Raw genomic sequence first — 15,604 nt, 5'->3', positions numbered from 1 at the left:
GGTGCGAACGATTGATCAGAGCAAGGGAGGAAATTCTCGTGCTGTTGATGGGGGAGAAGAGGGAAGAGGGAAATTTTTCCTGTTGCCTTCACTGGAGATAGAACCTCTGCCCAATTTTTACCTTCTCACGTATTTCCTCCCAGTTTTAAAACCAATGTATGAAACGTGGAAAAGTGTTTTTTAAAGTTCTAAAACTGGTTATAGTGCCATTATCCCGGTGAAATAACACGACACATGCAATAAAACTCACTTCCAGTCGTTCCAGTTAGCAGCAGGACTCATGCTGCCCACACTATCCCGAGTATCCTGTCCTAAAGTCAAAAGCAGCCCCACCTTAAAACATCTAGTGACAGGAGCAGTACAAAATGAATTAGAAGACATATAGGCCAATTAATAAATCCGTTTCATATTTTAATTCAATATTTTTATTTCAGATTCAGGAAGAGTATTATAGGTTGTTCAAAAACGTTCCTTGCTGTTTCGGCTGCTTGAGATAAATGGAAGGAAAACATGCGTGGGCATCTCAGCGGAAGAAGGGAGCAACCTAGATGGTGGTGTTATGGATATTACAGAAAAATGTGGTATTGTGGAAGTATGAAATGACCCAGTGAGCAGGCATATCTCTTAACTGAATTACTGACTGGTTTTGTACATACGTGTGCATTCATGCAGAGCATTTATATTACGCTGTATACAAACAGTACACAAAACAAACTGATTATTGCAAAACAAATATTAATGAACACCAGGGAAAGATATAAATTCCTAAAGAAGCTCAAGACTTTTCATGACTTATGTTTTGTTTCTAATATTAGAAATATCTGCAGTCCTTGAAAGCGAGATACCAAAATTTTATGAATTACTTTGCTAGTGGAAACACGTTCACTGTCCTTTTGTAGTAATGAGCTTCTACGTTAAGTTGTACGTGGCCATCTGCAGCGAATGGGTTCCATTAAAGAGTCAATAGATAAAGATCTGCTTCAGCCCAGACTTTTGAAAACATTTCTTTTAATTTAAAGTAGATTAAAAAAGGAATTTGTTTAATATTATTCTCTTATCACTCTGAAATATATATTTGTATATTAATCAATTCTTTATTTTTATAACTTTTAAAGAACTGTTTAGATCTAAAGAGCTGAGGTCAGATCTGATACAAGAATGGTGGGCCAGCCATTTTATAAGTGAAAGATTATTTTGTGAATACTTTGAAAAAGATCTGGTTCTTGTTTTATTTAATTGCCAAAAGGACTGAGATCTGCTAAACTGGCGCTATGATTTTGGAGGCTGCGGGGAGAAGATGATTTCACAAGTTTGTCACTTGACAGAGATATTTGGACTCCAGACCTTGTAGGATCAAGTTAAAGTGGTAGAAATCACCCATGCAGAAGAATACAGACTTAAATTCAAGGTCGTGTTCCTCCATACCACGTAAAATTTTAATTGCAGCGGTTTTCTCTGCTCATAGCATCTTTGAGTCAAGCAGTTGTCTAGCTCTGAGGCTCCTGGTTTTGAAACACTTACCCTGTGTTTAACCTAAGGAGCATCCATAGATCTACTGAAATCAAAGGGAGTACTTGGGGTGCAAGTTTTGCTGGACCAGGGCATAAACACGATGCATCAGCAGTTCCACCTTTGCCATCTTACACCTTTTAAAAGTATGCTTTAATTTCACCCTTTTAGCACCTAGCTTATCTGACGTGCTGAGCAATCCTCAGTCCACGTTGCCTTCTCAGGAAGCGTCCAGGATCTCAGATGAAGCCCAGTATTTTTACCAGTGAGGCACTGTAAATATGTAGTTGTTGATAAATCCCACTGTTGTGTCATCTGTTAAAAATAAAGCACTACTCTGAACTTTATTTATATTAAAGGAAACCCTTTTTCTGGTAATGGTCGAATTTGTTTGGTTTTTATCTTTTTTCCATATACACAAGGCTTTCATCGTATGCACTGCAGTGACATGCTTCATTATGTATATTCCATGTGTCTGTCAAAATTTTGGAAACCACAAGAGGAATCTTTTTTACTGGGGAAAAAAAATATATTTCTCTTGATCCTTTGAATGTAAAATATGTGAATAAACTGAAGTGCTTAGCTTTCACATTTCGACATGTTTCCCTTCATTTAAATATATACAGTGGTAAAAGTTCTCATGGTTATATATTATTTGCCCTGAATTATTTGCTGTATTTCCTTTGCTGTTGTAGATGTTCTTCCAGGTTTGGGAAGATGCGGATACATATTGCTTAAAAGAGTATTTTTCGAAGGATATCTACTAATACATCATTTTTAATCTCCTGCAGAAATGTAACCTATAGTGGGTCTGTCTGGACAAAGAAGCATCTCTAGTAAATGTATAATGACTTCAGCATGCTCGGTGAGATTGAAAAAGTTCCTTGGAAAAAAAATATATCATAAATTGTTTAGGATACAATAGTCTTTTTAATGAAAGAACATCTTTTATAGGAAAACTATGCTCTCCAGTCTCTGGGTCAGATCTTCATTGAAACTCTGTTTTCCTTACATGCAAGGATGAGTTTTCATCTTTTAATACAGCACATAAGGAGCAGAAGAATTTTGTTTAGATTCATTGCCTTAGAGCCTTAGGGTATTGTAATTGTCCTCCCTAATGCATGCAGAAATACTGACCAGAAATAAAAGGGTTTATTTGTCACAGCCCTTAGTAACACGAGCCCCAAACCAGCAGAGAGAGAGGAGGAGAGACAATGGAAATAAACTGAAAAAAGAGAGGTTTCAGCAAGATACGAGGAAAAACCTTTTCACCGTGAGGATAGGCAGGCATTGGAAACGGTTGCCCAGAGAGGGTGTGTGGTTGTGTTGAAATCTTTGGAGGTTTTTAAGACTGGATAAAGCCCCCAGCAACCTGATCTCATACCTGACCCTGCTTTGAGCAGGAAGGTGGATGAGATGACCCTCTGAGGTGCCTTCCAGCCTGAATTATTCTATGAGTCTATGAAACGAAATACCAAATCGGAAAAATAGCAGTTGGGCATTAGTTGTGGTTTTGTTAAGGAAACTTGCACTCCAGTGCTGTGCATCAGCTGAACGAACTATTTTTCCAAAAATAAATTTGTGTGACACGTTTGTCATATCAACTGGTAACTAGTTGACTGGTTTGAAAAATAAAAAACTTTGTTCGGCATTTTTTCAGATTACATGCTTTTGAGAGGTATATGACATCTCCAGGTGGGGCTAGCAGGGGGAAAAAAAATCAGTGATTGACAAGACAGATAGAAGTAAAATGTTAAGGTTTCACTCGGAAAGCAAGTGCTTGCTGAAGAGAGAAATTGTTTCCATTAAACCAATCAAAGAGAAATTTGTGTTCAGTGTTGCATTTCAAGGTGTGCTTCAGAATATAATAAATAAGGTCTGGATTAAGAAAGACTCGTTTATTCTGAAATAATTATTTCCTCAAAGAATTGAAAGTGTATTTCAAAGAAACCGCAACATTTAGGAGTTAATTATCATCACAGCCTTTGGGAGGTTCAGTCTGCCGGAGCTGTGCTGATGAATAGATCATCTGCGCTCTTTACTTGCTGGAATGAAGCAGGTAGGCATTGAAAACACCACAAATACTGCTCAGATTCATGTCAGACTTCCCTCCGCTCCCCAGTTGTCAGAGTCCTTCAGTTCAGAACATGGTGGTGGCCTGAAGCCAGGAGTTTGCAAACTCATGCATCTTATTGACCAGACACCTAAAGCAACATTGCACGCGGTGACGTTAGGCAGAATGAACAAATATTTGCAGAGCTGATTCCTCTGGCTGCTGCACGTCCAGCGTTTCTCTTCTCACCAATACCACTTCTTGTATCTTTGTCATGACAGGCCCTTCAAGCCCAGTTCAGAATCACACTCTTGCCAGATGCCAGTTAAGTCACAGGAGAAGTCCTACCTCCTCCTTTGAAACCTTTATAGATGAGATAAAAAAGTGAAAACTCAACCCATGAAAAAAGTTGAAACTTTCTTTCCTTTGGGAAGGAGCTAGTGGGAGGAGAGCTCTGGGCCAACAACCCGCTCCGGCCTGTGTTACTCTTTTCACTTCTTTCTCCCACGTTCAGGGGACACAGCATTCCTGTGCTGTGAGATTACAGAAGTGAAGATGCTACCTCACCAAAGTCATCCCCCAAAGCTATTTATATAGAAAATTAAGCCTCTTAAGATGCATGCAGACTTGAAAACAGCTGGTCGTCAATGCACCGATACTCCATTCAACCATAACCAAAATGTCAAGTGCAAATGTGCTAAAGCATTTTTTTCACAAGTTGCCTGGCTCCCTGCTCTCATGGCCATTGCTGTGGGCAGCCTGGCCACACAGACTGTGGCCACGTGAAAGACCATACCGCCTTTTTCAGACACTCTATCTCCATGACAACCCTCCTGAACAAACCCTACGGAGAAGCAAGAGCCCTTGCAATATTCAGACTTCGTCAGGAGGCAGGTAGACGGCCACGCATGGTACCCAGAGGTCCTGAGACAGCTGCTTCGAAATAAGCTGCAAGATGTGACAAATGGAAAGTACCATAATTCCGAAAACTTTACTGTTACACTGCAAAATTGACAGCAGCAATTCTACTGGCTGGAAATAACAGAAAGTATGGGGGGAAAAAAAAAAGCTACAACAAAAACTAGCAGTAAAACTGACTGCTGAGAATGTACTGAACAAACAAGCTTAAAAAGCATACAGAAATTATCATAAAACATAAACATGACTTTTGACTGGTTCTGTTTATGATAACAAGACCTTATTTTTCTGTAGGAGCCTTATTTTTACATCTTCACAAAATAGGGTTGCACTTTTCCCAGAATTCCTTTTCCAGACCTATCCCTTTAAATTTGGCAGAAGCTTGGCTTCTGCAGAAGTTGTTTCACAGCTCTTTGTTTTTTCTTGTCTTGCTGGTAAGTACTCAAATTTTATTGTATTTACTCTTTCGGATTCCCAAGGAAATAGCGTATTTTCATCAGGTTTCGTAACACAAGGGAGTTGTTCTGTTTTCTGAAGCACTGCTGAATATTCTAATTAAAACTACCTCTAAGACTAGCCATCGGTCTTCGCTCCAGTGCAATAGGCACCTCCCTCCAATGTAAGCCTTTGCATTTATTGTAACTATTTATATAAATGCTGCAGTCAGCTCTGAAGCCACATAAACCTAATGCTAGTTAAATTAATTTTGTAAGACTTTTGTGAGACACTGCTGAATAATTTAGTCAAAACTGAGTTGATTATAACCAGTTCTTCTTTACAATAACTAAGTTGGAAATCTGTGTTTTTAAGAGGCAATCCAGTTTATCTTGTAAAATGTGATGGGAAATACTATGTCTCCAATACCCATAATCAGTTATATTTTAATCTGGGCAGTTATGTTTTCCTCCTGTGTTTGGCCCACCATTATTGGGCCTAATGGATTGAGTTAAAGGCAGCAATCTTCAAAATCCCACTCCTCTCCCTCCTTGGATGTTTCTACACTAAACAGACTTCTGGCACCACCTTGGCTTCTGATGGGTTTCAGAAATAATTGTTGATGATACAGTAAATTTGTTTTCTATCCCTTGTGTTTAAATCCCAGTCTTACAAACACTCATGCATTTGCTCGGTTTTCTGCACGACTAAGTCTTTGGCGTTAATGAGACTGCTCATGTGCATAAAGTTTAGCATATGTGCAAGTGTTGCATGATCAGGGTCTTAGGATGCCAATTTGCAGTAATAACAGATTTGCATAAACTCATGATCCCAAGCACTGGGTTTCCTGCTCATTATCAATAGTGAAATTCATTTAGCTGCTTCCTATTTGATGATGCTAGAAGCCTTTTCTTTTTTTTTTTTTTTAAAGTGAACTTTAAGTTGCTTTTCTTGCCGCTCTTGAGCCATTGTTGATTTCATTCCTGTCTTCCTTGACGTATGTGAGGTTTTTCCCTCCTGTTGGCACACTTACAAATGCCCACCTTAACCATGTTAGTATATCAGCTCATTTACGTTTGTGATGAAGGATCAGGTCACACTTCTTAGGCTGAAAATACGTTGCTTGCTGTGTAAGAGAGCTGCAGAAATACCATGTGCAAATCCTCATCTAGGACTCATCAAACTCCTGTGCATATGTCATGGCTTCTGTCATCAAGGGGTTAGGCCCTAAATGAAATTAGTAGCAGCTGTAACCTATTTAGTGTAGATGCCAGCTAAGGGAGAGGCAGCTTCTGCACCTCTTCAGCAGGTGGGTTGCATGGAAGCAGAGAAAAGCAAAGTATGTGCTCACTGAAATTATAGGGCAAGTCCTAGTGAAGGATAACCTTCCTTCTTATACTCGGCTCTGGTTTGTCATTGTTACGATCGGCACTTAATGCCTAAAATATAACTCCTAAAGACTTTGGGGGCTGGCTCCTTGTTCTCAGAAGCAGTGGTTCTTACAGCCACTCTAAACAGATGGGGCAGAGCCATGTATCCACCCTTCTCTGGCAGATACTAATGAGGGCGTACCTATCCAGAGACCTCCCCTCCATGGCGTACCCAGCACCCACAACCGACCTGCAGCTGCCTACTGGCTCCAGGCTGACCTCACGACTGGGGAGGCTGGAGTGCAACATCTGGCTTTGCAGTGAGTAAGGGATCTTGGCGCTGCAATAGCGAGGCAGAAAGAGCTGGGATGCAAGGGTAAAAACAGTGGTACTTGGTGAGTAACAGGACAAAGGTGTGAGTGTCTCTTAACCCAAACGTGAAGTTTTCAAAGAGGGGAGGGGGGAAAAAAAGGGGAAGAACGCTGGGACAAAACAGATGGTCGAGATCCATCATCTAGAGAACCATGCGCTTCCCTGTCTGAATAACTGAACTTGGCAAAAGAAAAGGGGAATAGTGGTGAGGAAGAGGAGATGATGGCATTTAAAGGAGGGGGAAAAAACCCACAACCATGTTTATGGATCATTGGTAAAATGAAAGAAGCATCAAGTTGTAAGAGTTTTCAAGGATATCTTCCCTGAAGCTAGAGAAAACTGAAAAAAAATTAAATCACTGTTAAAGCAACTCCCAATGATATCCTATATGCTCTTTTTTATAATGAATGATTTGTATACAACACTTCTAGGCTAAAAATATTATAGGCTAGTGAATCAGACAGCACAATCCTGCAGAAACAGCAGGAAAACATTTACAATAAGAGAGGAAAAGGGAAAGATCCTGTGGTTCTGCTCAGCTCCCATGAAACCACCTAAGCCTACAGGACTTGCTTATACCATCACATGGTTTGAATCGTCTTGTTTGTTGGGGTTTTTTTTCTCATTTAAAAATATTGCTTTCTTCAGAAAGAAAATGTGTGCATGGAATACATATGCTGTAAGCCGCAATGAGTAGCATCCTTCTGGATCTGACAACCTCAGGGTGCATCCATCTCAGAGATACTCTTCTCTGCACGTGTTGTATGTCTGTGCTGTGAAGGATGAACAGCAATATACTCTGTGCTTATGCATAGTGCGCAAGAGTTACATAAAACCACTTTTTAAAGTAAGCTGTCCTTCCAAGTGGTCAATGTTAACTTTGAGGTCATTCGAGTAGTTAAAATAGATTCTCTCAGCTATGTACCGTCTACTTCAAGCCCATTCAGAAACAATTACATGTTATGTGGCTATTTTAGGCCTCCTCCCCCAGATCAAAGTTCCAGCAACACTAATGGAGAATGGTATGAGTGACCGTATCTCTTCTGCGTACAAGAGCTGCCGGTGAAGGGCTTTATGTAATGACAATGAAGGGATAGCGTCTTCTCCAGGCCCTGTACCGTGCCCATGCAGGCTGGCTGCGGAGGCTTTACCTGTCAGGTTCTGCAGATGAGTGTTGCCAGCTGGTTGCCAAAGCAAACATCCTCTGTGGCCACGTTCCGCATCTCCCCTTTCCGTAGCAGGAAGAAAGGAAGGGAATTTGTGACAAAAGCATGCTCTGCATGCGGTTCTCAAACGTGCTATGTGGAGGTAATGAAAAAGTCGGTCTGCTTTTGTGACGAAAGCAGCGGTTGAGATGGGTTCTGGTTCAGCTTACTGCAGGTGCCTGTTGAACTAGATTTACGGAAGGAGCAGGGCTGATGCCAGCGCAGAACTAGTGCATGGCTCCAGAGCATCTGAGGCAGGAGGCTGGCATGCCGCTGTCGGGGATGGTGGGAGGCATGGCAAGACTCAGCCCAGGAGAAGGCGCTGCCAGGCCCGTCACCGGTGTGCCCACGGTGGTGAGCCACCAAGCCAGCCACCCACCCAAGGCTTGGGGGGCTGTGGCGTCAGGGGAGCAGCAAGAAGCCGAGCGGGAGGCTCCCAGGGAAGGCTGCGCTGGAAGTCTGAGATAAAGTGGAGGGGGGGGAAAGGGAAGGGATGTTGTTGGTAATAAAGTTTCTTGTTCAGCATTACGTGAGAGCATGTTTCCTCTGATCTGTAGCACTGACGCATTTAAGATTGCTTCTGTGGGTTCCTGGGATTTCACAATTCTTTACTTTAGTGAACCTAAATTTCAAATTATAACTCCCACATCTGTCACTAATGAGGGCAGCAAAACTAGAGATTTCTGAAAGCCATCTGGAGCCATAGAGAGCAAAATCTCTGGAGGGCAGCCCAGGAGGAAGGTATTAACCCTCCTAATGCTGATGGAAAAGCAGGAAAGCCAGTTAATATTACTAAATAAATGAGTCTATGTGTATCTCAAATTCTTACTGCAATTATTTTCAGTATGGCACGCTTTCTTCACCAGCCCAGGGCCCTTGAAAGCATAGTCGTAAGGGCAGCGCACAGAGAGGCTTCATTGTCTCTTTGCAGGTGTTGCGGGCTGCAGCAACCCGAGGGAATCGAGTACAGGTCCACGAGGGGTGGAAATGGCAGTGGGGAGCGTCCCATCGTGTCCTGCCTTTTGAAAGGCAGGAACTCCCCTCTCTTAAACAGCTCTGTCCCTCTACCAGGGGCTGCTCTCAGGGGCTGCATCTGGTTGTCGTAGCTTCCAAGCTCTGGCTTGGCTCTTGCAGACGATATTCCTGTGACAGACAAGCCTGCTCCTCTGCTGCTTGTTTGTTTAAATGGGTTCAAAAGTTCTCAGCTTCCGGACAACTTTTTTTTTTTTTTCCTCCCTTTTGTTTTATACCCATCAGTTAATTTGCTAACATCACCCTCCGTATCTTCTGATCTTAGGCAAGCTGGCTGGGTTTACTGGTGCCTTTATCGCCACATTACAGCCAGCAGTGAGGAATGCAGGTCAGGAGGGAAATAAGGAGGGACGGCTCTTTTGAAACGGGGAGGAAGAAGGTCAGGGCGGTGGGGCAGACGGGAGAGGGTGGAAGTGCAGAGAAGGGATGTATTTTAAAAACAAACTCATGCTGCGCTAATCCAACCGCTACTCAGCTTTATCCCGCTTTGCTTACACATTGCTAGAAATCTCTTTTTATCTTCTTTTGTCTCTTTCTCATTCTGCCTGTTATAAAGTCTTCAGGACACAACCCTATTTTTCTTATATGTTTTATAAAGTGCTCTGCGTATTTCACATGACGTGCTTTTATTAACTTCTGATCAAGGAGTCTGTTTCAAATGAAAACATTGGAACTGAGCAGAAATGGGAACATTTTTCACAAAAGGTGGTGGTGGTTGTTTTGAGACCGCTTTACTTTTTATGCAGAATTTCTGTCCTAAACAACTACAGGGCTCTTTTAGCTCTCTTCCAGTAGACTTACAGTTACTCCTGATTTACAGGAGTGTGAATGAAAACAGACCGCAACTTTTGTCTTCATTACAAAAGGGACAGAGATTTAGAAGCAAAAGAATCATTGAGCTGTTTTATTGGAATAAAATGATGTTGTTTGGCTTTGGTAGCTTTGTGCTTGTTTATATCAGTGGAATGATCAGAGACGCTTGTATTTGTTTTTTCCACTGGTCTGCCTGTCCTGGGTGAACAGGACAGTCCCGCTTTATCTCTCACAATGTTCTTCCAGATCATGGTTGAGCACAGAGGCATGACCATGAGGAAACTTGCCTTTACTTCTGCCAGACGTGTACCAGTCGATAAAGAAAAATCCATTTTCTTTTTACCTAGCACTAAAGTGGAAGAAGAAAGGGCCTCTCTCCTCTTTTGTGTGTGTGTGAGTGTCCACAGCAAAGCAAACAAAAGTTTAAAGTAAACTTTTTCAAATAACTCTTTTTCCTGGCAGAACTTTCTCTGCCTTCTGCTGGCTGAAGGGCATTGTAATTCATGCAATAAAAGGGGAAAAGATCTGCTGGTAGGGACTGTTTACTTTAAACTTCTGGTTGTTTTGCCTCCACTCTAGGAAAGAATGCAATATTTCTATGAAGCTCTGTTAATTATTTTTTTTTTTCTTTTTTTCTCCCTTTGACTGACTTGAGCACTGGTGAAAGCACCCGATTGACAAACAGGAAACCAAAGGACTTTCAATCCTTGTAAAACAGAGATAGCGTGAACCGTTGCACTGCAAGCTTCTTTTAACTGATTCTCTTTGAGTAAATGGCTGTTACTTGGTAATAACCCATGTAGTTGGGCCAAAATTTTCAAACTAGTCTCCTAAGCTCAAACACCGGCAGTGAAATCGATGGTGAAGTTACTAAACCACTTCAGACACTAATTTTAAAATAGAATAAGGTATATAAGTGCCAAACTATGGGTTTAATCAATTGGTCACCACTCGTGGAAACACAGCAACTTTGTAGAGCTGTGTTCCAGACCCGGTTTCCAGACCGATAGACCAGTCGTGCTGGTCTGGGAGCTGGTGTCTGCATGGGGACGGAGGTCCCTGGGAGGTGAAAGCCCCACGGTTGTTGCAGGCCAGTAGCATCTGTTGGTGGTGCCTCATCACTTTGCGGGCAGCAGCTCGCAAATTGCCCACCCTAAAGCAGCCAGAAACTGAGTTTCCAAACAGATTTTCCCCGGTCACCTGCTGTGGACTCTGTGTCTGAGTGTGCGTGTGTGCTTTTCTCCTCACTGAAAGAGGCTGAAGATGAGAACATGCAAAGGGTTATATGGATAAAATGCTCAGTCCAAAGTGATGTTTTTCAGGGCAGCGTGGTTTGTGACATTTTGTGCTATTTTGTCATATATAAGAACAAGGTTGAAAAAGGAGGAGCGTGGGGACAGTCTGTCCTCTCAACGCAGAGGTGATTGCTAGTAAGGCAACTGCCATCATATGTACTGGATCCAGCGTTTCTGGGAGATGTAACCTACATCCAGTTGCTTAATAACAGAGCAAGGGTTGGGTTTTCCCTTCTGAATTCATAGCCAACAGCGACACAGATCCACTTATACCTAAGTGCCCAGTAGCCGGGAGCAGTGGGTCTGGGTAGGGCATGCTCCAGCTCCTGTAAGGGTTCAGATCTACATCTCTTACTTGTTGGGAGTGTTTGCCAGACACTGCCCATGAGCTGGGACTCGGCAGAGAAGGGGCATGTTTTCCTGACAAATCTCAGCTACTGAAAGCGAAAAATCATGGGGCCATGAGGGGCCTGAATGTCTCTCCCTTTGGAAGTGCACTGAGACAGGAGGTGGAAGCCTGTGCTCTGACAGCTCCTGCCAAGACTTTTTTCCCTTCTCCTCTCCCCCCACCCCTTTATATTGTCCAGCTGCTAGGGATGAGCAGGAAAAGAGCAGGAAGAGCAAGAGAACAGAAATAGCCCTGAGACCAGAAGTCAGGACTCCTCCCCACCACTGTCTCAACTGCGCGGCTTTACAGCCAGATTCAAGTGCTCCAGCTTCCTTATCCACTAAGATGTGTCAGGGAAGGGACCGGCAACTGCTCTCGTCTCCCTTTCCCCCTCTCGTTATGTTAGGAGAGTGCAGTTGACACTATGGTGTTTTTGAGGCACTCTGCCCTGGTGGCCGTAGGTGTTCAGGTCCCGCTCGGGCACTGTGTCACTGCAGATCCCCACGTACCTGCTCCGCTCTACACAGAGGCAGAGCTGGAGGGGTCTGCACAGCTTGGGGTCAGGCAGGGAGATATCTGGGCTTGTAAGAGAGATGCTGGGAGCAGATTCGGGAGTCCTGATTTTGGTGGTTGGCCTTTAAAAACCTCCTTGATGCGCCTCAGGCTTCTGTAAGATCTGACCCTAAATATTGATCTAGAAAGTGTTAGATTTATTTTGGAAACAGGAGCTCCATTCCCAGGATGTTCAGGAACATAGATCTTCAGAGATGGAAGGGATTAAAAATGTCACCTCTTGTCTAACGAAAAACTAAGAACCTTATCCGAAAATGCCTGCCCCAAGCTTGTAGCTTGTGATGAGACAGTGCAAGACTCTTAAAATTCCAGGATCTCAAGAATTCTTGCCCATTCAGCCCCTTTCCCATTCTCGAGTTTGCTGCAGTTCTTGAATAAAAAGCTCCTGAAAATATATATGTAAATGCAGGGCATTTTACAACATGCTTGTGAGGCAGGCAAATGGGTTAGGCCTTTGAGGAAGCATGAATAGGTTAGGATTATAATTCATTGTAATGTCATGGCAAGCTGCAGTTTCAAAGGCATAAGTCCTCCATTTTGTAGCCAATAAAAAATTTAAAGGGACAAAAACCCAATTTGCTTTATAATCAATAAAATGTACAACTTCTTTATCTTATTAGAAGAGGCTGTCGGTTGCAGTCAACCATTGTCAACAGGCCGTTTGATCTATCAGTGAAACAAATCATTACAAGGAACACAGCGCTGCTGCTGTGGCTTTTGCGGTGTTTTTAATGAGGACTGGCAATACTTTTATTCCATTACAAGATTCAAAAGTGAATTTGTTGGAGTCACACCCAGACTTCAAGTAGGAGAGTGGGGTTTAAAATAATTAACTGTGCTATTCCAAATAACTCAATAGATGAAGGAATCATTCAGAATAAAGCAACTCCCTGTCACTATGAATGGTATTTAAACCAAGGGTGGTGTTATGTGCTGGTCTGCTTTGGCCTAACCTGGGACTGCACAGGAGTAAAGGACACACATGGCTGCTCTCAAGGGGGCTAATCAAGGGGATCAAAGAGTCTGGGCACTGATATGAAACGAGACAGGAAGGAGGAGAAAATATCACAGAGGGGAAGAGGGTGAGGGGCTGTTTGGCAGTTGTTTCCCACCACGATTTTGGCAGTCCTTGCATACGCAGCGGCCCTGAGGTTCATGCTGGTACCAAGCACCATGCCATCCCTGTGGCATGTAGGTTGGACACCCCTGGAAAGGGGACCCATCCCCGCCACACACACAATGCTGGCTCAGGCTCTCCATACCTGTCCTCTATGCTTTCATGTCCTTTTAGGTGTTGGGCCATGTAATAAGGTGATGAAGGTGACACAGAGCAGGCTGAAGCCATGGTTGTGGCTTTAGACATGCTTTCCCCATTAGGAGCCCCCAACCCCATGGCATCCCTCCTGCACTGCCACAGCTACTCATCCAAAGCAGCTGCTGAGGCATGAGAGTCAGGACAGGGTTTCCTTCCTCCCAGTCCAGAGGGAAAACGTGTGTCTTTGAAAGGAGGGATACCCTGGGATTAAATCTGATCTGAGGTCGAGATGATAAACATGGGACAAAAGCTCCTGCGAAAGGCATCTTCCTAGTTCAAAGGTGATGCTAAAGGAAGGCATACCCTTAGGTCACATAATTCCTGAAATAAACTACAGAGTAGCCCAGTAAGTCAAGGAGAACTCATTTGCAGCTCCTCCTCCACCTCAGACTGTGTCTTAGGCACTTAGCTCATAAGAAAAAAATCTCATCCACCTGGCAAAATACATGGGGCTGGGAACAGCGGCACCTCTGCTGAGTCTCGTGCCTGTCATTTGTGCTTTGGAAGGGGGGTGTGCTTGACAGAACAAGTAACTCTGCCCCTGGGAAATGGTTGTCCTGGGAAGTGGCTGTGGACCGTCAGCCTTGCCCTGGCCTCGTCTCCCTGAGGAGCTGGGTTTGGGAGTCCCCTCTGTGGCCTTTGGAGCCGCTTCAGAAGCTGCTTGAAGCTGGATGGGACCCAGGATTGTCAACAAGCTGAGTAGCCTCTCGCAGTCCTGCTGTGAACTGATTATCACATCTAACAAAATAATTTGCTGGAACAAATAACACTTCAGGCTCTGTTGTTTCAGGTGAAACTTAGTCCTAGTAAGTATAAATTTATAATAACAGCCACAGCATTATGAGTTTCCCAACAGCCAGGCTTAATTCAAATGCATATTTCAGACCCTTACGGGGACACTCTCATCTTTGTACACTGGGATTTGGGGATTTACACACATAATTCCCATTAACACTAATAGGAGTTACAGTATGCACATATATTCCCCTCTTGATGCAGAGATTTCCCCCGGAGGATAATAACTACGTTTTAAATTCTCCTTCCATGACGGTTTGCTGTGATATTACATATGCTCAGACATAAGCCCCGGCTCCTTCCAGGGGGTGCACCCAACAGCCCTCCCCCCCCCCCCCGGCTGTCCCCGCCAGCGCGGCGTGACTCCCCCCGGACGGCACGAAGGCGCTCGCAACAGATGCTGCTAATAATTTAAGGGCGGAAAGCGCCTGTTTGCCTCTATTCCCGGGATGAAATCCATCTTTGCGAAGGCCCCATTCCTTGCTGCCCGCCGGGCCGGAGCGGCGGAGCCCGAGTGCCACCTGCCGGGGGACACCCGCTCCCGGGGCCCCGCCGGGAACAGCTGGACACGGCTGGAGAGAGCGGGTCCCGGCGGAAAAGCCCAGCCCAAGGTGAACGGGGAGGCAGAGGGGGCATGAGGTTTGAGCCCGATGCAGCCGGAGGCACAAAAAAAAATGGTACAAGGAAATGGTGGTGGTGGTGCAACATCGGGGGGGCATGGATGGCGCTTGGTGGGAGAAGGAAATAAGTATTTCCTTCTAAATCCACACAGAATTCATGTATCTGGAAAAAAAAAAAAAAGAGTAAGGTTTCTTAGGGTGGTTAGCAGAAAAAGGGAAAGAAAATGAGAACTGACTTCATTCTGTTTCCTGTCATTTTTTTCTCGGCCATTAAGAGCACTGCTGAAAAACTTCTATAAGGCACTTCACTTAAACAGGATTTAACCTGATGTTTAAATGAGCTGCCCAATCAAGGCCTGGAGGGTACTAGAATATCCTCTCTGGAAGTGTACTCATTATACTCAGTTGCATTTGCAATGTTTTGCAAACGCCTGCTTGTCTAACGAGATCTACTCACGTAAAACGCATTTGTAGCATAACTGGAGTGGGGAAAAAAGGTCATAAATATTGTGCTGTGCCTGACCAAAAAATATTCATTGGGTCCCATTCCCTTTTTAGTGAGTGTGAAGTTGACCCTGTTGAAATTAATGGGTTGATGCTTTTACAAAGCGTGTGTGACAGATAAATCAGATTATGTAAAGGTTGACAGGGCAGTTGCTTTTGAGAGAGGTTTTTGGGTTTGTTTTTTTGATGCTGAAAGCTTCGATAGTATTCAATGTGCTGGTAGCTGCAGTGCTCCTCTGACAGAGCCACTATGTCATTAGAGTCGGAGTAGGCTGGTCCTCGGCTTGCACAGCGTAGAAGAGCTGAAGGCAGAGTCTCGCTGATTCAGACAGCCCTACGCTGTGCCTAGAGATGCTGACGTACCCATCGTATTTCTCTGACTGCTGAGCTCGTCTTAGCCACAATTA

At 43.8% G+C, this 15,604-nt stretch overlaps 1 protein-coding gene across 2 annotated transcripts in view; it reads left to right on the top strand.

Moving 5' to 3' along the window:
- ADGRL4 (adhesion G protein-coupled receptor L4) overlaps window positions 1–2,098 on the top strand; it is a 77,008-nt gene extending 74,910 nt beyond the window's left edge. For both annotated transcript variants that reach the window (XM_063344195.1, XM_063344197.1), the window contains one exon: window positions 435–2,098. In XM_063344195.1, the coding sequence (XP_063200265.1) occupies window positions 435–497 (63 nt within the window). In that variant the 3' untranslated portion in view covers window positions 498–2,098. The remainder of the gene's footprint in view (window positions 1–434) is intronic.
- Window positions 2,099–15,604: the final 13,506 nt, after the last annotated feature.

This window comes from Chroicocephalus ridibundus, chromosome 8, assembly GCF_963924245.1.
Source record: "Chroicocephalus ridibundus chromosome 8, bChrRid1.1, whole genome shotgun sequence".
Classification (NCBI taxonomy): domain Eukaryota; kingdom Metazoa; phylum Chordata; class Aves; order Charadriiformes; family Laridae; genus Chroicocephalus; species Chroicocephalus ridibundus.
This window is presented reverse-complemented; position numbering and strand designations above follow the sequence as displayed.